Genomic DNA, 23,307 nt, shown 5'->3' with positions numbered 1-23,307 from the left:
GCATCTCATTTTGCTGCTTTTCGAGATCGACGTTAAGAAGGTCTACTGACCATACTGTACGAGTAATGTGAGGAGAAAGAGGTAACATTCTTCACAATTCGAGTCTAATTCTGGATTGGTCATGATCGTTATTGATATGGACCTCATCTCGAGGTCCCGGGTCTATGTACTTATCCACGTCGTACTAAATTTCACGAAAGCCGCCGGCCAGCAGCGGTCTCCCAGTCTCATTCCCTGCTCGGGCTTCATGTAACCTCTCGAATGGTATTGTTGTGGCCCTTTAATATGAGCTCCCCAAGTAATAGAAACCCCGGCAATTGCGGAGAATGTCCTCGACCTGTTGCAGCTCGGTAGTGGAGATACTTTGAACAGCTCAGGAGCATGGACCTTAGAGTCGTTGTCCAAAATAGCTAGTTGCAAGGTTGAGGACGCACTTCTTGTGTCACAGCTGGGCTTCTAATAGTTGCCTCGCGAGGCAACATGCCTAGGTCACATCATCCCATTTAGCACTCAGCTCGTCGGGCGCTTGAAAGGGTGCGCCTCAGTGTTCAGAACCCAGTCATCCAAACTGACAACTGATGGGTCACTGAAAATCAAATAGAAATACTTCAGCGTCTCGGCCAGCCAAAAACTCTCCATGCGGTCGCTCTTTTCTGGAATCTGCTTCCTCACGTCGTAAACGGCAGCATGCGCAATTGGTGTTTTGGTCGCGACATCGATAGCTTGGAACATCCTCCATGCGGCGTCTTGCAATTTTGTGTCGCCAGTGATGCGATATAGGATGAAGACAGATTCAATAGCTTCGGGGCGGAGGATGTACCGATTATCACCATGCTGCGTAAATCCAAGCACAAGTTCGCGTTGCTGTACCAATGTTTTGCCCAGCTCTATCGGGGTCATCTCCTTATTTTGGACCGGAGAGTTCTTCCTGGAGATCGCTTCGTACCACTTTTCGTCGCTCCATTCACAATCATTGGGCTTGGGATCATCGACTCCAACATGACACACTGCCGTGTGGAATATCTCGGGCATCAGTCCTGAGGGCATTGCGTCGTAGGCCCATATGCAACCGTCAACAAGTCGGCGGGCGACTTGCAAGTCTTCAGGTCGGTTGAATATCTTGCCTGATATAGCTACCATGCCGCCGATGAAACAAGCTAGATGTTGGCCCTGAGGGTCAAGGATTGACGTAGGAAGCGAGTCCACCGTGGTGGCGACAATGTTCCCGCTGAAGAGGATGTCCTCCCCAGAAGGGGTCAATGGCCGGAAGAAGAGATGTCTCTTTGCAATGTCGATAGCTTGTTCGTACATTGTTTGATACCGTTTATCGCGTCCTCCCAGCAACATGAACTGCTTTGGTAGGTATTCGTAGGTGGAATCTGCCATCCCACCCATTGTGAAATGATTGTAGTCAAATTTCAACTCCTTGCCGTTTAGGATTGTCGGCCACAACCCTGGCATCTTGGTCTGGTTCTGAACTCGTTCCATTTCCTCAGTCAAACGTTGAACGACATCGAAGTATTTCAGGTCGCCTGTAAGTTGACTCAGTCGCGTGAACTCCAGAGTCAGACTTCCGATCTCTGCAAGAAGCGTCTGGGTGCTTGGCTCGATCTCGCCACCAAGCGCGGTTTTCTTCCATGACCAACGAGCCATCGGCACATGGTTCGGTGTATCGAACGCAGAGTAGAGTATTTCGCCGAGTTCTTGTGCTTTGGCAAGCAGGATCGGGTACTTGGCCTCAGAGAGATCGTAAGCCGCAAGAAGTCCACCGAGATATCGTATGGTCGTTTCAAACACGTTGATTGTTTCCTCCTCATTCGTGGTGAAGTCGATCTGCGCTACGGCCTTTACACATTGCGCAAACTCGTCCTTCAAACCCATGATCCATAAAGTATCCATCGTATCGACCAAAGTTGCACCCCAGCCGCCGAAACTCGTACGTGGCATACCACTGATCGGTCCAACCTCATCACGGCCCCAAGCATGTTTCTCGTATCCATTCCATGCATGCACGAATGCTTCTTTTACAACTGCCAATCGCTTTTCTCTCGTCGACTTCACGTCCGATGACTCGGGACTGGAAGCGAAAGTGTACTGTATCCGCGGCATCGGCTGCAAGGGCCCGGTAGGGTATTCGCGGAACTGCTCGATAGGATATCGCTCAGGACGCTTGGTCCAGTGAAGCTTGCTATCGACGCCATTGGAAGGGTATGATACTTCGGGTTTGATATTATCGCTGGGGTTCAAAGAGAAGTAGTATACAATAGTAGCGATGAAGAACGCTGGAACCAGCCAGAGCCTTCTGATACGGATCATGATTGTTGTCAACGGGGTCGGTTAGCCCAGGCGCATCTTAGTACGCAATAAACAGCCGCTTCTCCAAGTCGGACTGTTGCTACCTTGGGATTGAAGGCATGATTGTGAGAGCGGCAGCAGCGCCCAGGATCCCCAAGAAATGTCAGGGGCTCTTGGGTCGCGACAAGAAAGAAACCGCCAAGCTGCATGACTGCACCTGGTGTTTAGATCGGCCCTTCGCGTAAGAGTTCCCGCAGGCACAATTGGCTCTTTGACAATTTTCCCCAGATCTACTGGAACTTTAAGTTTATAGGGCACTATAGGGATTAGGGATGCCGCGGAGCGCTAACTTAAGCCTATCCGACACGGCCACAGATCTCACTAACTTAGGCTCTCGGACAACAATCACTTCTTGAGTCTTGACACCTGCACCTAGACTGCCTCATTCGACAATCAACATGAGACAACCATAGCAGTCAAGGCAGGACCTGTTTACACTGCACCCAGCATGTCAACAACAGGTCTCTTCCTCATTCCAATCCCTCCCAACCAACAATCCCCAGCGTCGAACCTGATCTCATATATTTCTCGCTCAGTCCGTGCGGACCTTCTACCGCCCTTCTACCTCGATCATCGGCTGTTCGTCGATACGTCCTCACTGCTCCCGAACACAGACCTGTCCCAGCGCAAATTCACGAGCATACTGACGCTGTCACACACTCCGTCGAGCACATTCGTTGGCACGTCCCTGCCAAAGGACAAATCCGAACCTGCAGAACAAGCCTCTCCTGTGACGCTGATTACCATCCCTACCTCTGCGGCCGACACATTCACCCAGCTCATTGGCACGAAACTGCAACCTCAATGGGCGCATCGACAATCCCTGGTTGTGGAGAATGGCACGACCTTGTCCGTAAAAGATGGGTACCTGATCGTCCGTATCGGTGACCTGAAGACACCCAGTCGCGCAAACCAGCCCAGCACTCTTCGAGCCATGGCGTTGGAAATCACATTTAAAACGAGGGCAGATGTCGCTAGTGGTGGAAACAGTGTTATTAGCGCAGCGGACGAAACATTGATTCGAAAATTCAGTGAATCCATGGTCCAAGGAGCCGGCATCTCCGTGGGAAATAGCCGTTCATTGTTCCGCAACACCTTGCAAGTGCCCAAGAGCGGACCGACTGCTGATACGGTAGACTGGGATCTCGCCGAGCTCTATATGGACATGCTTCGCGGTAACAGAGCCTGAGCAGAAATCGAGTGGTGGCCGAGATAACCCATGGTCCTGATCTTCGCTACCATGGAAGTATTGATGTCCGTCAGACACGACTCTGAGGGGCTCTTTGATGCATAGCCAACATAATTTGCAGGTAAGCCTGTTTGCCGCATGCGAAAATTATGAACAGCGTCCCTGAGGAGAACCTAGGACACGTTCGATTATCGCTACAATGCGTCAAGTAGCAATATCAGCCTTCGGCGCGTCCGGATTGAACGTATTCCTCGAATGCATTCAATTGAATGTGGCAATCAGAGCATAGGCAGATACAGACATGGTTAAGGACTAATCCGCCTTGTCCTTTTGTTTGTTGAGCAAGTCTACTAAAGGTCCGACCGGTGCATCTTCACGATCCAAAAACACTTCTACCATCCTCAGTCCTTTCGCATCCGTCAAGCTCTTGTCTTCCAGAACCTGCTTCAGCTCTCCATAGGTCTTGGCCGAATTAGTATATGTATTCTCTGGCGCACCAAAGAACTCAGGCGCCTTCAAATACCGCCATGGCGTGATGTCGTTGTATCCTTGACGCAGTCCATGGATGCATCGCTCGATCGTGTATCCATCATTGTTGATGAGGAAGATGACGACATTGAGATTGTGGCGGATGATCGTTGCCAGCTCTTGTACCGTCATCTGGAAGCTCCCGTCGCCAATGAGTAGGACTGTTCGTGCATCTTTGATGCCATGGTAGTTTGACGACGCCATGAGTTCTCGTTGGGCCAAAGCCGCGCCTTGGCTCGCTGGCAGCATGTATCCGATAGACAGCCACGTCGTAGGTGTGAAGAGACGGGTGTGCGGAGGTAAGGACATCTCACGGACTCCGTAGCCTGGTGTACCGGTCTCGCCCATGAGGATGTCCCCGGGCTGAAGAAAATTTCCTATGAGGCGCCAGACTTTGTCTTGCTTGATTTCTTGTTCGTCTGACACATCGGAAAACGAAAGATTACGCTCACGAGGGAGGTCAACGTCGGTTTTTGTGTCTGCGTTCAACTTGGCGAAGTCCAGATTGTTGAGAAGGTAGTCAAGTACCTGTTTGGCGGAGACGTCACGGTACATGTCGCTTGCAACCTTGATGCCGCCGAATGTGAAAGATATCGTAACATCTGTTCTGGGCAATGCTGTCAGACTGTAGCTGTTGGTGGTACTCTGGTGTGGACCAAAGAACAAGACCAGGTCTGAGTTGTCCATGACGCTCTTCGTCTTGGGCGCGGCGAAGCGCCCTTGATAGATACCATAGACGTTGGGTAATGTCTCGTCGACGAGGGACTTGCCGGATGACGTGGTGAAGGTAGGCCACCTTGTAGACTCGATCAGTTGCCGGACGCTGTTCATCAGGCCAAGCGGTCTTGTCTCACAGTCCACTAAAATGACTGGTTGCTTCGCAGCGTACAACCTTTCTGTCAGCTTGGTTATTGCAGCCTCAAAAGCCGGAGAGGGCAAAGACTGGGATATCTGAATGTTGGATTCAAGTCGATCGGTTGGTACTGGGACTGCAACAACATCCACAGGCACTTCAATGTAAACTGGCCTGCTGTGGAGGATGCATTGCTCTAGGGCGTCGTCAATTTGCTTGGGCGCAGTCCTTGGGTCTAGCAGATTAGCTTGTGCCACTGTCACATGGGCAGACATTTGAGCGAAATGGCTGTAGTCGCCGTCGCCCAGAGTATGATGGATCATCTTTCGCTCGTCTTGAGAGTCCCGCGGCGGTGTCCCGACAATGTGCACGACTGCCGCTCGCTCGGTGTATGCGCCCGCAATTGCATTGATTGCAGAGAGCTCACCGACCCCAAAAGTCGTGATCAGCGCACCAAGACCTTTGATTCGGGCATAACCATCAGCAGCATAGCCTGCATTCAGCTCATTGGTGCTGCCAACCCAGAGAAGGCCTGCGGGCTCAATGTAGTCCAGTAGAGTGAGGTTGTAGTCTCCGGGAACACCATGGATCGCGCCTACCCCAAGCTGTTTGAGCCGCGTAAGAAGATAGTCTGCGAGGGTAACTGTGTTGTTCTGGGGATGTGATCCGTTCATGGTGAAGACTGCACAAGACGTTGGCTATAGAAGAGCCAAGATGTGTTGCAATGATATCAGGGATCGTGAAATTGTCTCTCCGAATCATGCGTCACGTTGTATCTTGCATTGCAGCAGAGGGCTTTCGCAGATGTATCGAAAGAAGACACGAAGGCACTATCGTCCTTACCAAAGGTAGTCGACTCGGATCAGAACTCGGAGCGATGCAACATTTGCAGCAATGCAGGTACGTAATAATGTCAGACAGTGTGTGAGAGATGCGCCCTTCGCGTCAATGCAGAAGAACAAAAGCATCCCCACGCCGCATTCCTCGGTTACCCCGTACTGCGTACTCGTATCCCGTACCTTGATGCCAGCACTTTCAAAACACTTCTTTCTTCTATGGCAGAGGTAGAATAGCGGTGGTGACTATACCTTCCCATAAGGTTCTCGGCACAGAGAGTACATGGCTACCGCATATAGCTAGGTTCACATCGACAATGATAGTTATTGTAGGCCCTTGATCAGTTGTCTCAATAATGAATGTTCCGAAACTCTGCCGGTACAGTATGAATCGTGATTCCTGGAGATGGCCGCTACCAATGACTCGAAGTTCCTTCTTCTCCTCGCGCCAATTATCTCAACTCCAATTCGGCTTCACAGCTTGTCGTTGAGCGCACACGAACAACTTAACTTCGGTGAGCATCGCGCACCACATATACTACCCTGGCATTCCAAATGCTATGCCGAAGGGCTTGACTGCAGCTCGCTGCATCCCACATCAGACTCCACGATCCGTATGGGTATCGGACGCATTGCTAGCGGAAACATTCACTCGGTTCTGTCACCATAGACGACACGGCAGCAATGTCCCAGGGCCCTTGGAAGCTCAGCGTCGCGCTGCCCGCCGGAAAAATACAAATCTCGCACACTCCGGCTGTCCCCCCGTATCGCTTGACCCTGCCATAGTCTTTGGACGCAACAGAAACAGCGACTGGTGGCAGTCTCCCACAAACCGCGGGCCCGCACAACGTGAGTGGCTCCTTGATGTGATGCATGTTCGCAGAACTAACATTGACATATAGCGACTGCTTCTCGCCTCCTACCGTCCTGGTTGTTCCCTATATTAGAGGCCGAACCACGACCAGTTCCGCGTTCTCAGGATGAGTCGAAAACAATACCCAGGCCACCGGACAGAAACCGGGAAAGACGCCTGTCACAATGCTCCAATCTGCAAGACATACGGGAGTGGCTGCAAGAGACTGGCGGCAGTATAGGCGAATCCCCGGCTCTCAGCGCTGCAATTCAAAAACACATGTTAAAGACGGAATTTCGTGGGGAAGAAATTGCGGCATATATTTGTGATCCCAGCTTTCATCCTCCAGGCACATCATTCATCAGGCGACTCATACCTGCCATCTTCGAGTGCACCTGGGAGGTGCATTGTTGGCAGGCTCTACGCGCCGCCATTGGCAAAGCTGCTGAGTTGGGTCTCATTGGAATCTCCGACATACAAACGATCCTGGACTTTGCGACTGCTTCCAGACCGATAAAGTTACACCGACCCGATGGCAAGATTGAGCAGGTGAAGAGTAGAGAAAGGATGCACCTGATTCGCATAACCCTGGATTCCCTGGCTCGATCAAAGGTGCTAACGGTGGCCAACCTTGAGGGAGACTTTTTGTCGAACCTTTTCTGCAAATTAGCGAGCCTCAGTGCTTCACGCCTCACGAGTGATAGTGTGGGCGCGTTATGGAGACTCATGCCTTGGGCAGGCGTCCACGACGCGCCTGTAGTAAGTCGGCTCATTTTCAGAAATCTTAGGGATCGCTGCCGAGACCATGCCGATGGAACCATAGGAGAGAAAATCGCACAACAATTGCAGATTGTTGACGTTGCACTTCTACGGTCTGCCATACTGCATACCACTGCCCAACTGGTCGAAGACACACAAGGTCAATCAAAAAGTTCTCACCGCTACCTACTTTACCATTGGATGGGTGTCCTGCAGACATTAGGCTCGACAAGAAGCATGGTTCAGCCTACAATGGAGGACTGGGCGCGCTTCAAATCGAACACAGTCGAGCCGGATACAGACCGAGCTTTGCTAGTCTTTGCATGGACCTCATTGCATCTATCTCGGCATTGGCGACTATCAAGCTCCTTGTCCGACAGACTACAGGCTTATGACCTGTTTAGCGAGAACATGCTCTCCATCCCAGAATTCGTGGCCGAGGGATTCTTGGACCGTGCTCTCCCAGATCTGGAAACCTTGCCTCTTCCGAACAGGGAAGTCCTCCTCCGTGATCTCACCACGATCGCAGGACAAGTCGGGACAACATCGAAGTCAGAAGACGCAACAAGCTCGAATGTCAAGGGAGTAAACGTGCGGGGTTCGCTGATACCGATCGAGGATGGCTTGTACAGAGATATGCGAGGTCGATATAACGAAGCCCTCGCCGAGTTGTCGGACTGTCTTCTTAAGGACCCGCTAGCCTTTCAGACGGTCTCGCGACGTTTGATCTGGAAGAACTCGACTTCATTCACAATCATCTCCCGGATCCTGGACAACAACACATCACTTAAACTTGCGTTGTCACGGACTGCACAGCATCCTCGCATCGTTCCAGAGCGAACACGTCCTCACGATCATGCGACGTCCATACACGACGTTCGCAAGCTGCAGGGCGACGGCGAAAATCCCGGACTCGGGTTGGCAAGCACAGTCCTCGATGTCGTCAACCATCTCGCAGTGTCCTGCGCGACTTCTCCAGTCGTCAGCCCTCGCGAAGCCCTACGAAGAGTCCACTGGTGCTATCGCTTCCTGCATCGCTACGGCGCACCCATAGAATCCACACTTACAAAAGCACTGTGGCATGCGGGCGTCGCTCGGTACGCGGAACACGGCTACGGAGAGTTTGGCACGGCCAAAACACTCTTGAGATGGATTCTGTCACAGATCAAGATGGCAGAGGGCGAGGACGTTGCAAGGCGTCTACTCTGGAGTCCCGCTTTTCGCGCGCAGCGGCGTCTGGAAATGAACGAGTTGGCAAAACTTAAGGATGTCGCGTCGTTTCTGCCCGCCAAAAGCGAGGGTCAAGATGCGCATGACAGCTCGACTAACATCACGACTAGCCTGGACGGGCTGCGAGAGCTTGGCCAGGCTGAGAAAACGGACTTGTCTGCAGATATGGACCACGCCATTGAAGATCTGGGTTGCGACTTCCCAATCAAGCAGCAGGCTATGATCAGCATCATGTCGGACTTAGAGATCTGGCAGAAGATCCGCCATGTAAACACGGTGCCGCATGCTTCACCGTTCTGGCATGAAAAGTCGGTAAGGAAGGAACTGTGGGAGAAGGCCCAGGTGGCGAAGCAAGCCGGACGTGGAAGCCAGAGTTCGTATAGCGGGCGATCGGATTGCGGACGAAATGCTTGATGAATGCTAGTCTTCACAGACAGCACTTTCCGCCACGCTCTAGATATTAACTACTTTGATATACTCTGCACCAGCAGATCCTCAGACTGGACGGCAGATCGTACGTCAGTATAATGACAATGATCATGATGACAACTGTGGTGCTTTTTCCTGCCTCGGGCGATCTGGACCGCGCTACAGAAGTCCAGAAGGCTGTAAAAGGAGGGCCAACCAACGAAGCTCGGCTAAGATCACCTCGTGTCCCTTTCCGGGGCCCGTCGACCAATTTCTTACTTAATTCGCAAAACAAATTGTACTTCTGTACATGGAGATTCAGCAAGTATGTTGATCAAGGACGTAAATGGCAAAAAGTTCACTGTCGTGGCCCAGGGCTTAGTGATGGTAAAATGGGTGGTGTTAGTAATTTTGGGCAAAATCAAGAAAACGGGCCCATCTGGAAAGCCATGGCATTACTGGACAGTGGAAGATCTTCAAATCCCGTGGTACTGGGAGATTCCTCTTCCGCGGGATTCGCCCGCGTAGTACAACCGGAACGTGGTTGCACGGGATCCTCTTGATCAGTTGTGGCACGAGACTCTTCGAACGACATGTTCGTTAGTTACATCGTGCAGGGTGATCGACCACTTGGTGAAGCCTCACTTTGAGATCTTGACGGTCCAATCAGTCACCGTCAAGGTAGCGGTCGCTTCAGGTCTACGACCTCCCCAAGTTTTGTTACTGTGAGAGTCACGGCTTCGAGGCTCGGCGCAATCTAGACAAGACCCTCTTCGGCTTGTTTCGTCCGTGGCTGGCAGGCGAGGTGTCTTGGGCGAGGCAGAAAGAGCGTCGAGTGCCCTCAGAAACAAAGGAGCCCTACCTGCTATCTCCGCTGCATGACCCGCCTTGACGTGGCTGTCCGCTGTGGAATGGCATACCGCATTCGATGACTGACAGTGTGGAAAACCCACCAGGGACCTCCTCCATGATTAACGTCAGTATCTCGTGATGCAGCCCAGCGGCGAGCATAGTCGAAGGTATCGTTGGCCATGAGAGGACATGGATGTCGTTTCTCGTGTCCTGTCTCGGCTTGGAGAAGTAAACCTTGCCAGCAATGGACATTGGTCTGGCGGAAGCGGTCATGACGGACACATTGCTTGACACAGAGAAGGGGCTTCAAGGGCGGACGTAGTCAAATTGATGCGGTGAAAACCATCATCAAAGGGATCCCTGTTCGAGCATCACCACGCCAGCGATCGTGATCGGGTGCGTTCTGATCTGCGCCACGTGTGTAGACACACACACTTGCTTCCATCATGGGATGAATAACACGTCCGGGTTGCAGGGAGTTCCAGGAAAAAGATTCCCTCTGCGTATTATTGATTGTGCATCCGAAGAACGACGCACATCATGCACATGCAGAACATTTGGCCATCCACCTCTTGACAGACTCACGAATCGTACGGCCCCGTCACACATATTGAAAGCCTGCGAATAGCCAGAGCCATGGATGTAAGTATCTTCAGTCCTCAGGCTGGTCATGAAAGGGCCAAGGGTGGTGACTGAATTTTTGACGTGTATCATGAAAATCAGAGAATGCAGCAGGGGGTCTCGGGTGGCATGCAGCTGGCATTGGACAGGCGGGGGTTAGATTCGGTAAAGTTCACTGCATGTTGTTGGACAGCTTCTCAGGCGAGTGAGAGCGGAGACTTGAGCCGGTGGACATTCGCGAAGGAGGCGGTCTGCATGGGTAGAGGCGCATTTTTCTCGGAGCTATTGACCAGTCAGATAGTCGTCCAGCAGGAAAAAGGGATCCATGCTTTAGGAACTTCCCAGAGATGGGGCAGCTGGTATGTCGCACGGTAGGGGAGATGTAGGACAGAAAACGCAACAAATCTCGGTGCGGGTGATTGATGTGATCTGAGTGACAAGAGAAAGACAGTTGAGTATGGTGACACGGGGCAGGAACAAGACAACACATGTTCCTGAAAAAGATTGGAAAGGGCGGCTTGAGAAGGGTAGACCCGAGAGTCTGGGTCACCAATGGAAGATTGAGACCACGGTAAGCGACAGCAAGCACGGCAACCATCGAACCATGTTCGACATTGTTGTGGAGGAGTGGATGAAGCAAGTGTTTGGTCGTAAGCAAGGGGCCGATGGGACTAGTCGAACAGGAAAACTGCGAGGCTATAATCTTGTGTAACCCGCGGACTCGTCGGCGGACGTTGGGGCGATCGCAGCATTTCGGAAAACTGGGTAACAGGGTGCTAGCCTACAAGACACCACACCAATGATTGCGACACCCTTCTGTGGCGGTAGTGGTGACTCGACGCCACGCTACTCCCCTCTGTGGGCCGGGGAGTGAGATGAAGCAGCTGGGAAAAAAAACCTGCAGCTAGACTAGAAGCAAGAATGTGTTGGAGACAAGGAAGAGCAAGTCTGAACAAGGAGCCAAGAGTGGAAGGCGAGAAAACAAGTTTGCAACATTGCAACATTGGCAAGCAGAAGAGAGGGGGAAAGTGATATCTCAGCAGATCAGATGAGATACTGAATGACATCAACTTCTATCATTTCACTTGCCCGTTTGGTGCGATATGAGAACATCGTGACAGAGTAAAAGAAGGAACTTAACTCCATAGAGGTTTTCGGAAAGGGGGCAAGTGATATAGCGCCAAAGCTACCCGTGAAAGGGACCTGATAAAAAGCTGGGGAAGGGGTGATGAGCGGCCCGGGCTGGCTGATTCCGTCTTATCAGAAGTGAGCAGTCTACAGTGTGAGCCATGAAGTGCCTACACCCAATACCGAGGACTTATCAGTAGTCCATAAGTTATGCCTACTGTGGTTGTAGGGATAATATGGGAAGAGGGCATAAGCTATCTATCTAACACCAATTAGTACAATATCCGGTAGAAAGGCCAAGATGGTCATGGACCATGGTCCTTGGGTCACTGGCAGTTGGCTGCAGTGTTCCGTAGTTAGTCCGTAGTAAACTAAACTCGATACAAAAAATGACATGATGATTGGCGTCTAGAAAAAACGGCCATCAAACTTCGGAAGGGGAGAGTTTAAGGCCTCTGGCTGAAGGTAAGCATCCGTTTCATTTCCATCTTGTCCCAGAGTGGTCAAGACTCGTATCCCTCTGACGTCGACCTTTTGTGTGTTTTGCTTGAATTGAATCCACCCCGCCTTTTTCTTTCTTTCTTTGTGTGTGCTCCTGATCACTTCAATCTCGATATCGAAATCAGTCCTTGCACCAAATACAGTCGATCATTTCCCATGGCCAATTAAACATGGCGTGCATATGACAGATCGTCCTTCGCTACTCATACCTCCCTGTTCCTTTTCTGTCCACGAACGCCCGCCGATCCGGATTGAAGCGAGACCATATGACATTATCAAGCCTCAAACCAGACGCCACCAGGACCCTCCCCATGGAGTACACGGTATTTGGACACCTTGAACTTGTGTACGAGTCCTTCATCAACCGAAACTAGTCGCCAAAAACTAACGTATTGGTGGATATCTGAATTCCAGTAGTGTGCTCCGCAATGCAGAACACTAATACTCCTTACGACGCGGCCACTTGCCCCTCGCCTTTTGGCCAAGGGTTGAAGGGACCTGCCTACAAACAGCTACTGCATGACCCGACCCATGTACCCCTTCATCAAATATGTATATCATGATAAGATAGCCAGACGTCCTGAACCCTGCATTTCTCGGATGTCTCTTCAGAGCCGGGCTCCACTATTGCGCACCAGGTCAGCACTCTCTGTTCTTTCTCCACCACCACGACTCAGTCAACATCAGATGGAGTCAATTAGACTTTGTCAGTGTTGCCTCCGACGACAACGCCTGTCCTTATATCCAACGGGCGGGACAATCCTCCCGCTGTCTGGCAACGACAATATGCCAATTTTGACTTTTAGCCTCCACTGAAATCCACCTTTGAATTACTTCATCCAGTCTTTCAAGAGCTGTAAGGAGGCCAGCTGTTCCATCACAGCGCGACCAGTCCAGTCCCCTCGGCCATGGCGGTCCAGTCAACCGTCATGTCTATGCCTACGGCCCCCACCGTTTGGCCCTTGTTCTCCGCGATCCGACCTGTTCAGCACTCTTTCCAAACCTTAGCCAGCTTATTTACCTCTTTTGACTCGCCCGCCTATCGACTATGCCCTACAAGTCTCAGCCTTTTGACGCCATTAAGTTTATTCAATAATGTTCGTGCGCGTTCAGGATCCTCCTCATCAAAGACTACGCTAGGGTCTGCGTCTGCCGTCACTCGCCGTATACTTGTGGCAAGGAGCCTCTCTCTCTTATCATACCCTCCATCCGACACGCTTCAGCTCCCGGCGGCTCAACGGAAATTTGATTCGCCTCTGTACGCCATTGTGTGAACCCCAGACCACCCTTGCCTTGCTTGCATCTAAGGCGCGCCTTGTGTCTCCCTAGCATCTGACAGATCGCAGAATCCTTGTCGGGAGCTGTGGCCCAGGGTCTCAAGCATCCCTAGTCCTAGCCACTTGCCTCATGCTCACAGGGTCCCACAAACCCTACTGTCCTCCGTCAATATCTGTCCTGCACGCAAGTCCATGCAGAAATCAACTCATACCGGTTCCACCTCTCTACGCCACTTCAGTTCGCCAGGGTTGAACTTTAAAGGCATTAGACGATACCTCTATATCTGACGGTGCAAGTCCAGCCCTTGTGTCCAGCCCAACTTTGGTTTTCTCCTGCTCACGCCGTTGACCACATTTCTTCCCGATACCGCCAGAGAGGAGCATCATTCGACTAAAGTCAATCAGTGCTCGGTGAAGCCGCATTCTAGATTGCGAAACATTGACGCGTTAGGACTTTGGGACCTTACCATGTGAGTGCCAATTGTTTTTCCTTCTGCCTGTCTGAATTCAAGCGTGCCCCTTCTGTGGAGGCATGTCACTTCGGCTGTTCAATGAGGACATGTCAATCCTGTCATGGAGAGCATTTTGACATTGATCCTCAAAGGCATGCATATCTGGCATTTGGGTTATGCACAACACGGCCTTCGCCCCTTCATTGTCCTCCTTCGTCGTGCCTGCCGGTGGCACAGCGCTTCATGGCTCGAACGCAGGTCATCCTGGTCTGAGAGTGTTGACGGCTGACTCTTAATGACTCTTCCTGAACGTCTCTCAATATGCCGAGAGACCGTTTCTGTTCCTTTCCTCCAAAGCTTCATGGATCCATATGCTTCTTATACCTACTCGTCTAACTATGAGTCCCTTAGAAACGAACGCTCAGATTCTGCACCTGGATCGTTACCAACTGCCGATCATCACCACCAACCGCAGCAACTGCCGCCTTTTAGAGAGGTATTTGGTTGTATCTGGCGATCCACCAGTCTCTTACTAATTGTACCAGATTCTGCAAAATCATCTGCAGCCAACCACTGGTTCCGCATGCGCTGTACCTGCCGAACAGAGCTTGAGCATGACAAGGAAGACGTTTTCCTACACGCAGGCGCCAACATCAGCGAGGTCAGAACCTCAATCACCTATAAATTCGCAAACAGGCAATAGCGTTGAGGGCTACGAGACTATGTCCGTTCAGAGCATCGACTCAGGATATCCTTACCCTGAGCGTCGCGGCTCCTCGTATGCTCCACAATATCCAGACCCCAGCGTTCCCTTCAACCCGTCACAGCGACTGTCTTACCAGTCACAAGCTGCGTTCAGTCCTTCCCGCGAAAATGCCAGCTTGCCACCTATTCGAGACATTGATCGCATGGGGGGTGCTTACGATTCTCCTTACTCTCCACCTTCTAATGGATATCAACCATTTGGGGCGGTGGCAGCACCGCCCAATACTCACGATACTTATTCTCTGGGGAATGAAAGGCCTGCATACTTTGACCCGACGAATCGACATGGGTACGCTTACCCGCCACCGAGTAGACCGGCACCGCAAGCAGAATACCCAAGATACGCGCCTTCTCCGTATGGCTACCGTGCTGGCGCCCCTTATCCGTCACCCTATGGCCCAGGTGACTACCTACCCTCGCCAACGAGTTCTCACAACGCAACTTCACCGACTGTGGCGATGGACACGGACAGTCGCAACAGAAAGCGGAGGGGGAATCTGCCGAGGCAGATCACCGACGTCTTTCGTGCTTGGTTCTATGACCATCTTGATCACCCTTATCCCACGGAGGAGGATAAGCAGATGTTTTCAGAAAGAACGGGACTCACGATGGCCCAGGTACGTGTTTTAGACATCCCCATGACGTCTGAACTCGTTTCGACTGACCTTATAACAGATTAGCAACTGGTTCATCAACGCCCGGAGGCGCCAGCTTCCTGCACTGCGACATGCGAGGGATAGGCAAAGTCAGAGCGTGGCCACAGAATATGACCCAGAACATTTACGCCGGTGAACACTTGCGGTTGTTTTCGGTATGCAATGAGGTCAACCTGAGATTTTGGCATAGGGTGAGTTGGCGCGGTTGCACGAGCAAGGGCGTGTTGGCGCACAGTATTGATACCCTTCTCGAAGCTGGTCAGGACGGCGAGAGATTTTTCTTCGGCGGCAAATCGACATGCAAGCGCTTTAATATGGATTTTCGGATTAGTAGAGCAAAAGTCTCGAGCGCGCACTTGAGGGGAAGGAACACTGCAATATGGTCTATAAATTTCTGTTGCTATTAACGGCAGGTTCACCTGTTACAGCCCTTTCCTGCCGAGTCTTGCAGATTAAATGTGTGCTGACACAGCACAGTACTCGTGGTGGCTGATGAATTCGCAACCAGCACATGGAGGCAAGCTGCTCGTACCGTCTGGGTGGCAGATGGCATACCTGCGCGTGGGACCAGTCTTCACCGATGAGGAATACTGTGTCACCACTGGCAGGCGTTCCCATAATCACGAAAGCAGTATTTTTTCCTGTGATAGGCAGTCCCGTGGTCCTGAAGCTTTGCAAATCGTGATCTTCAGGATGGATTCCATGACATTGCAAGTTGGCAACCAGTCACATGCAAAGTGTAACAAACGTCACTTGATTGAAAAGAAGGGAACGATTGCAGATCACAGTGAGGGATGCGCCAGGCACGAATATCTAACTCCGTACACTTTTTAATCTTAGGTCGCTGCCCGACTGTCTAGTCGTACGCCATTATATCATCATCAGTGCCTAAACTAACCTCTTCCTTGGACTGGTCGTCGAGGGACTTCAGTCGTATGTCCTGCTTATGCTCAGCTGCTCTCACAGTATCAATATTGTGCATTATTCGATAACTCGTGGTGTCCACAACCAGACATTCATCTACCATGTTTACCACCGGCCACCAAAAAAGTTGTCTGAACCTTCCACCAGCTCCAATGGTCGTCCTTGCCCACAAAGTACTGAGATCCATTGGTACAACCATAAGTCAGGCCAGGATATACTTTTGCCGATGAGGATGCTAATATCGACTAACAGAGAAGCTAGTTCTGCCCAAACAACACAAAACGGACCGGCAGCCGATTCCCACCTACGATCCACTTATGACAGCGAAGCGTGGTCGACAGCTGGCTAGCTGGTCTAGGTCTGGCAGCTGACAAGTTGACGCACTTCAGCCTGTGCCAGAGCCCAAGACATCCTCGGCGTGCTGATCAGATATAATAGGAAATGGTTTGGAGAAGCAATGTTCTTCTGAGTATGAGCATATGATATCAGCCGAAGATCAGCGACCTGTCTAAAGACCCTGCCAACGACACTAGCATGAGCATCGCTGGTCCTCCCTGAGCAGTAGCAAATTCTCCATATGTAGCGATCCGAACTTTTACACTGATGCTCGTCGCCCGAGGCCTTGCGCTGCTGAATAGGGACCGCGTCTGCTCAACCTGTACCCCTGCTCAAAACCGGCTTGGGCATGGTGAAGATCAGACTTTGCGCTTCGCGGAAAGAGTATGCGGCCAATTAACCGAGATCTTTCTTACTCCAATAAATCGGTAAAAGGTTGATGCGTCCTGACCATCATACCCTCACCTCTGCACCATACTTGCAACCTCGTGTCTTCTGCAAGCATAATCACGAGCATGATGACAGACCTCACCGGTAAGGCATGTACTAATATGCAAGCACCTCTGTGCCTCCCTTTAGCGTCGATCCAAAGGCCTCCGCAAAACCAAATCACCATGAAACAATGACGGAATCTTCGCACAGAAGTCATCTAGCTGTGTGCAAGAATGCCATCCACGGGCAGATCTTCACCTTTCATGTTTCGTGGACAATATGGCTCGTTATTTCCACTTCGGTTAAAATTGACCTACGAGAGGCGGGCATGTCAGAAGGGAATAGGGATACACGGGAGAGCCGGAAGAATTGCAGCCAACTGGGCGGACCTATGCGAAGTCGACGACCCCTTGTCTTGACCACCTCTTGCCCGATTGAGCTTTCATGAAGTTCATCAACATCGAGCGGTCCTAACCTACTGGTCGAGTTTCTTATCTGGTGTTTGATCAGTCGCTCGTCGCATGTTCTAAGACGGCGAAAGCCTCCCAATTGCGCATCGATTGTGACCGGAGAGAACCGGGCATCATCTGCGTACCTGTCATCTCAGAGTGGGAACACATAGGGGCCGGACCACTGGCACCGAAGTTATGCCCTAAGCGAGACGACTTGCAGAGTTCGGTAACAGCATTGATCTCATACTCCTACAACAACAGCACAAGGTCTCCAGCATCGCCAAGGTCCACTGCACATGCCAGAGCGGTATCGCGATCCAAGCTGAAGTTGCTGTGCCTGCACCGTTGACCGGCCTGGACGCGAGCGGTGATTGACTTTCGATCTTCTTCGTTGGGCATGCTGTCAACTAGCCTGCTTTCCTTTGGCAGCACATATGTCGCTTTCCAGGCTACTGTTGTATGATCAATCTCGATCCGACAAACTTCCAGGTGTCCAGGCTGTCACTATAGCCGAGACGACATAACGACACTTTACGTCTCTGTGAATGGAGGGCTGATGCCGTTGCCGGGAACATCTCACAGTGACTGAAGAAAATTGGACGCCCTTCACTGCTATAGGTACCTATTATGTGCCGATCTGCTCAAGATATCCGGCTATCGTAGGCCTGAAATCGTCAGCTAATCTGCGCATCAAACATTCTCAGGATGCAGAAAGGTTTCATGACCCCTCCACCCAAGGACATTTGGACCAATCGATCAAGTCACTGGGGCTGCTTTTTAAATCGTGTTCCGTTTTCATCTGCACAGGAACGTGCTTACAAGTCTTCTGTAAGTTGTGAGGAACGCTGAGGTGATGACAGTGTAGCCACACAAGCAACCACGTCGCTCCTACTGACAGGTCAATCTTCTTGCTTCGCGTGTCATTAAACCTTGACCCCGGGTCTTGGACGAGGCTCCATAATGACCCTTGTTTAGGCAGCCCGACATTGATGGTGACAAGGCTTCAAGCTCCTCGATTTTCGGTCGATATGGAGAAGGCTTGCTCAGTGGACGTGGTACACGTGGAAAGCAAATCAGCCTATTATCGGAATACTACAGGCAAAGCTTCTTGACCTTCGATAAGGCGGGTTTCAATAGTAGAGCGGGATGAATATGTCTCGCGCAAGTCGCGCATAAGTCTCCCTTGCGCCTTCCTTGCGGTGGTTCATATCTGCCTCTGTTTCAGGATTGCCCTTTTTCGCCAACATTGGATTTTTGAAGACACCAGAGGCCTGAACGAGCAAGTGATGTGGCACCTCACCACGCTTTTGGTCTTAATCATAAAATCCCCATTGGAAACTAGGTTCAGCTGAAATTAGGGGGGTTATATTGACTTTCCCAAGGACCCCCAGGACACTGACAAAAGCTAACTGCGATGGCTCTCTGCCGCAAGAACGCCCCTAACCGCTCCATCTGGGAACACCACCGACAAACACAGAGCGAGAGCCCCTACACCTTGCATTGCTCATCAATGTTGAAAGGTTCAGGCTATCAACCAGTCATGAGCCAGAAAATCATGAAACCCTCGAGGTTTGAGTGGAATAACTTACACGGCAGGAGTGATCGGTTCTTGCACAATTGTACTCATCAGACCATAAGCGTACCTTGTATGGCTCAAACGAGCCTGAAGGATTTCTGCGCCCCGAAACTGCTCATGGACACCTCTACCTTGGAGGAGGAACCTTGCAAGAACCTGTACAGCCACTTCGACCACTCAGCCCACGTGTTTTCCCGAAGGGCCATGGAAGCTTAGAACTCTCAAGGTCACTCGTGCTCCAGTATGGTCGACTATTGACCCCTCTGAGACTACCTACAGGCCAAAAAGATTGATGAAGAGTCTTTTCAGAGTCTCCAAGGTTGCAAAAACCTTGTGTTAAGTCCCTATGGGTCTTGTCCAGGCCGAAAGTCTGGGTCCTTAACCCAGAGCCGCGCCCGGAACTTTCTAATGATGTCTGTTTTGTAGCTTTTCATGAAGATCCGGACGACATCCCCTAACCTGGAAAACTTACGGTGCAGAGGTGAGCGTGAACAACCTGAACTGCGCCTTGCTGAGCCAGCTATCAAGGTGTGTGACTCTTTGGAACCTCATGCAGGCGCAATTTTCTTTGGCGATGCAGAGATGCATACACTCCTGTAGCAAAGCCCCTTGTCCCAAGCTCCTTAGAACCCTGTCATACGGGACTCCCAGCAGTATGGGGATGTTTTCTGATTGAATTCGGACGCAGACAAGCCGGGTTGACCTTCCTGCCGCAGTCTATAACGACCATCCCTACGAACCTTACAATGTCTCCAAGCTGCATGAATCATGAGCTGGACCGGCTTTCCTAGTGCAAAAGCAAGCTATCAGGGGAACACATTGGTCTGCGACAGACTCAACTCTGTGCGGTTCCGAGGCTGGGTGGGCAGCGATCTTCTCGTATTCATAGTCTTGAGCGAACGACGAAAGGCCTGACGAGCGAGCATCATGTCCAGCCATTACATTCAAGGGACTCGCTCGAGTATTGCAACCAAGAAGCAGCATATACACGACGATCATACCCAGATGGAATGGAGCGCGGTCCAATGCCTGGGCGCATCAGTCTGCCTCTGAGTGACTGCCGTGCCAGTCGCTCTCTGGAGCAGGTTGTGAACACAAAGACATCTAAACAACACAAAGATCTTCGGACCCTCTCATATCCGCAGAGGCAGAACTGCAGGACTTTAGGAGCACATACACCAAGAACACTGCATAGCGGCCTATTTTTGACGGCAAACACGGGCGCAGGACATTTGAAGTCTACAATAAGTTGTACTACGCGTGGCCTACCTGAGAAGCCATACGGCTGTGGGCATCTGATTGTAAGGATCCAGCACCCTGGAAACTCTACAAAGCCTTTCGAGCGTTTGAAGTCTTACCCTCTGCCTTCTTTGACGAAAACAGAGGTCTGCGGGCATTGTTCCCACGAAGGTTCGGCACCCTGGCAGCCCTATAAACCTTCTTGGGGGTCAACTTGAACCCTGCAGGTGTCGACCTCGTATTCGCAAAGGGTTGACTTTACTTGACCTCTTTCTACTGTACGACTAAGTTCAAGTGCGGAGAGTATGACCCCTAGTCATATATGTTGCCTGCATATGTCAATGTGACACTGTGATCCTTGATATATTGCATGCGCGTGACCTTGCCGACGATCCGACATGGTGATCTTTGTCTTTTTCCTGTCAAAAAGTTGAGTTTCGGATGTCCTTAAACTTACAAAGTGACAGAATCATTAGCGGAAAAGGCAAAAGTCCTGTGTCAATGACTGACTCGAGTGTCATTGGACGGGTGATCTTTCCTGTGTTTTTGGGATATGGTATTTCTCTCTTTCTCATTTCCCAGAATGGCAGGCCCACGTAATCAGGAAGTATGATCCATAGAGACACGGGAAGGAGATTCCCATATGCCAAGGGTATGGGATTCTTTCGTTCTCAGATGGCAACCTCATCCGTCCAACATGAGCTTGGACTAGAAGGTGCTTTCGTGATATTTCACAGCAGAATCAAGCTGGAATATAGCTGTGCTTGCAGCCGTGTCAATGATTGTGAGGGATGAGTCAAGCAATGACGGTCGCCGTTCACTTCGTCTTACCCGCCTGCTATACCCGCGAAATCCGTATATCACATATGGAACACCGTTCCAACATCAAGTCCAGACATAAGCCAAGAAGAGCGGAGCCGCGTTGCATGTTCTTGGCCAGGACTCAAGGACGATGTCCTTTTGTCCACGGTAATCTTGCTGCGTCACCTATATTGGCAGCAGAAGGTTCGGGGTGGCCGAGTGACTTTGATCCTCCTCTTGGCGATCACAGGCGACCTAGATGGTAATCATTTTCTGCGTCAGTGTAAATTCGGTGAACAGCCTCATCGTCCTCTGGGACAAGATGGACAGGTAAGTTCCATGTCTTGGGCCGACGGCACGCGGAACTTGTCAGGCCCAGGCACGGCAGAGACTGTCAACTGACAAGTGTGCGGGCCTGCGGCATGGTATTGGCATTTGCAGGTGGCAAGGCTGACCTGACATAGAGTGTGAAGAAAGAAGGTTCAACTTTCTTTCGTGCAGTGAGTTAGAGTAAGAAATATGCTTGACAGTTGACATTTTGGCAGTTTGGGTCTTTTTTATTGCTTTGGGGGCGGTTCTGTGGCTTACTTAACCTTCCAGGCGGGCTAGTGAAGGCTCGGTGGCGAGGCTGACTGTCGACCTTTGACTTCGCAGCGCCGTTTTGGCCATTACAGCTCCGCGTAGGCCTCAATCAGGTCTAGCCGAAGCCTATAGGCGCCGTCGAAGTCTTACAACACCAAGGTTTAGGCGACAGCAAGGTTTGCAAGCTATACCAAAAACAGGCCTCCGCGGAGGTCAGGAGTGGAGTTGCAGAACGCCCCTACTGAGTCTTTGGGAGTAAGTTGGTTCAAGATACTTCTGCCTGACGTGCAGGCTGGACATATGGCGGTAAGTTCCATGCTGGTCATGAAGGTTTGCTGGGTGGAAACGAGAACAAGTCTTCCTTGCTCGGAGGCTGCCATCTGTGAGCACTTTGTACTGGGAGATCCTATGCTCAATGCTTGGCTCGAAATCTGTGATCACTATCTGTTGGGGCCAAACTTCGACTTGGAAGAAACGACACAATGCTTGATCCAGCTGGTCAGCACTGCTGAAGATACTAGTCTTACTGCCCAGAAGTATGGTACTGGGTGCACACAAGAAGACGAGAGAACAACTGGCGAGGACGGGAGTGCATGATCGATGCCCACTGTCAAAGGTTGCCACTTGAATCCTGAGCTCGTCACTCCAGTAGGGACGATGAGGATGAGGACGTGGATGGGAACGAACGCGGCCAGGCGGAAAAGGAGGTGAGTTGATAAGATGGTGATCAGATTAGATGAAGTGATAAATGTCCAGGATCGACAAGGCAAACCCCATTGTCTTTAGAAATTGAATTCCATACTTCTGCTAGTGGAATCACGCAAAGATCTCCAAGATGACCATGAATGAGTTGTCGGACAATGAGACCTTCTCTTACAAGCCAATCGCCCGGGCCATCATGCTTGCCATACTGGACATGTTTTGGTAGATTCCTCTACCTTCTCTCGCCTGTACCTCCTCTGATCTCAGACACTGCAATTCAAGTCGAAGATACTCAGCTGCACATGCGGAGACAGTTGAAGACCCGGATCAGAGCCAATGCGCCGCATGTGAGTCAACCGACGCCAACCTCTGAAGCATGGGAAGACTCAGAACCAGAGAGGAGCAGGCTTGCTCGCCGGTTAGGTGATCTGTGGAATCATGGTAGTGGTCGTAGTATTGTTTGTAGATACGCCGAACAGAAAGAGGTGGCTTGAGCAGTAGACTGGGTGGGGTAGTTGATGAGGTCGTCAACGACTTTGCATTTGATACCTCGTTCCGCAGGCGGACACCTGCTGGCACTGAGACTGCAGTGAGAACGCAGAGTAATAGATGCATCAGAACGCCAGAAAGCATGGTCACAATCATGGGGCCACAGGTTATGTGAGAGAGCGGAAAGCAGGATCCTGTACCATTGATGCACCTACTGTTGCAACGCAGTCTTCGACTCATCGTGTCTTTGGTCCAACTCGCTCGCAGTGTTCTGTTTCACCTACCAACACCAATTTATCGTGAGGCGAACGGCCTGATGAGGCCTGGCGGTCTTGGAGCAGGCTGAATCTTGGCCTGACAGGACTATATGAGGATTGGTCTCTTTGGTATGCCGCAATCTAGCGGAAATGAGCAAAGCTGAAAGCCATGCAGATTCTCATGGAAAGGTTCTGCGATGGTATTGACGGGGTTTCAAGTTGTCGACTCTTGGAATCGGCACTTGCAAGGTTCA

At 51.1% G+C, this 23,307-nt stretch overlaps 5 protein-coding genes across 5 annotated transcripts; 3 read left to right on the top strand and 2 right to left on the bottom strand.

Moving 5' to 3' along the window:
- Positions 1 to 198: 198 nt before the first annotated feature.
- Positions 199 to 2,560, bottom strand: EDD37DRAFT_10448 (mannosyl-oligosaccharide alpha-1,2-mannosidase). The gene has a single exon (XM_062809140.1). It carries the CDS (start codon positions 2,314 to 2,316, stop codon positions 511 to 513), a length of 1,806 nt encoding a protein of 601 aa, XP_062674387.1. The 5' UTR covers positions 2,317 to 2,560; the 3' UTR covers positions 199 to 510.
- Positions 2,561 to 3,839, top strand: EDD37DRAFT_10714 (mediator complex, subunit Med20). The gene has a single exon (XM_062809182.1). The coding sequence runs from the start codon at positions 2,804 to 2,806 to the stop codon at positions 3,542 to 3,544; it is 741 nt and encodes a 246-aa protein (XP_062674386.1). The 5' UTR covers positions 2,561 to 2,803; the 3' UTR covers positions 3,545 to 3,839.
- EDD37DRAFT_10399 (thiamine pyrophosphate enzyme) lies at positions 3,701 to 6,088 on the bottom strand. Its single transcript, XM_062809133.1, has one exon. It carries the CDS (start codon positions 5,597 to 5,599, stop codon positions 3,857 to 3,859), a length of 1,743 nt encoding a protein of 580 aa, XP_062674385.1. The 5' UTR covers positions 5,600 to 6,088; the 3' UTR covers positions 3,701 to 3,856.
- A 1-nt stretch (position 6,089) lies between these two features.
- Positions 6,090 to 9,178, top strand: EDD37DRAFT_10452 (uncharacterized protein). Its single transcript, XM_062809143.1, has 2 exons — positions 6,090 to 6,610; positions 6,664 to 9,178. The coding sequence occupies exons 1-2, from the start codon at positions 6,322 to 6,324 to the stop codon at positions 9,015 to 9,017; spliced, it is 2,643 nt and encodes an 880-aa protein (XP_062674384.1). The 5' UTR covers positions 6,090 to 6,321; the 3' UTR covers positions 9,018 to 9,178.
- A 5,025-nt stretch (positions 9,179 to 14,203) lies between these two features.
- EDD37DRAFT_644290 (homeobox KN domain-containing protein) lies at positions 14,204 to 15,399 on the top strand (the record flags this gene model as incomplete). Its single annotated transcript, XM_062817488.1, has 3 exons — positions 14,204 to 14,338; positions 14,388 to 15,224; positions 15,283 to 15,399. The coding sequence occupies 3 exons, from the start codon at positions 14,204 to 14,206 to the stop codon at positions 15,397 to 15,399; spliced, it is 1,089 nt and encodes a 362-aa protein (XP_062674383.1).
- Between the last annotated feature and the right edge of the window lie 7,908 nt (positions 15,400 to 23,307).

Source organism: Exophiala viscosa (assembly GCF_022695815.1).
Source record: "Exophiala viscosa unplaced genomic scaffold EDD37scaffold_1, whole genome shotgun sequence".
Lineage (NCBI taxonomy): Eukaryota > Fungi > Ascomycota > Eurotiomycetes > Chaetothyriales > Herpotrichiellaceae > Exophiala > Exophiala viscosa.
Note: the sequence above shows the minus strand (reverse complement) of the source record. Positions and strands in the feature narration are given on the sequence as shown.

Bases quoted from the DNA above. Each gene is read 5' to 3' on its own strand.
- EDD37DRAFT_10448 (XM_062809140.1), bottom strand. From the start codon at position 2,316: ATGATCCGTATCAGAAGGCTCTGGCTGGTTCCAGCGTTCTTCATCGCT.
- EDD37DRAFT_10714 (XM_062809182.1), top strand. From the start codon at position 2,804: ATGTCAACAACAGGTCTCTTCCTCATTCCAATCCCTCCCAACCAACAA.
- EDD37DRAFT_10399 (XM_062809133.1), bottom strand. From the start codon at position 5,599: ATGAACGGATCACATCCCCAGAACAACACAGTTACCCTCGCAGACTAT.
- EDD37DRAFT_10452 (XM_062809143.1), top strand. From the start codon at position 6,322: ATGCCGAAGGGCTTGACTGCAGCTCGCTGCATCCCACATCAGACTCCA. The intron at 6,611-6,663 runs GTGAGTGGCTCC...ATTGACATATAG, and splicing joins AAACCGCGGGCCCGCACAAC to CGACTGCTTCTCGCCTCCTA.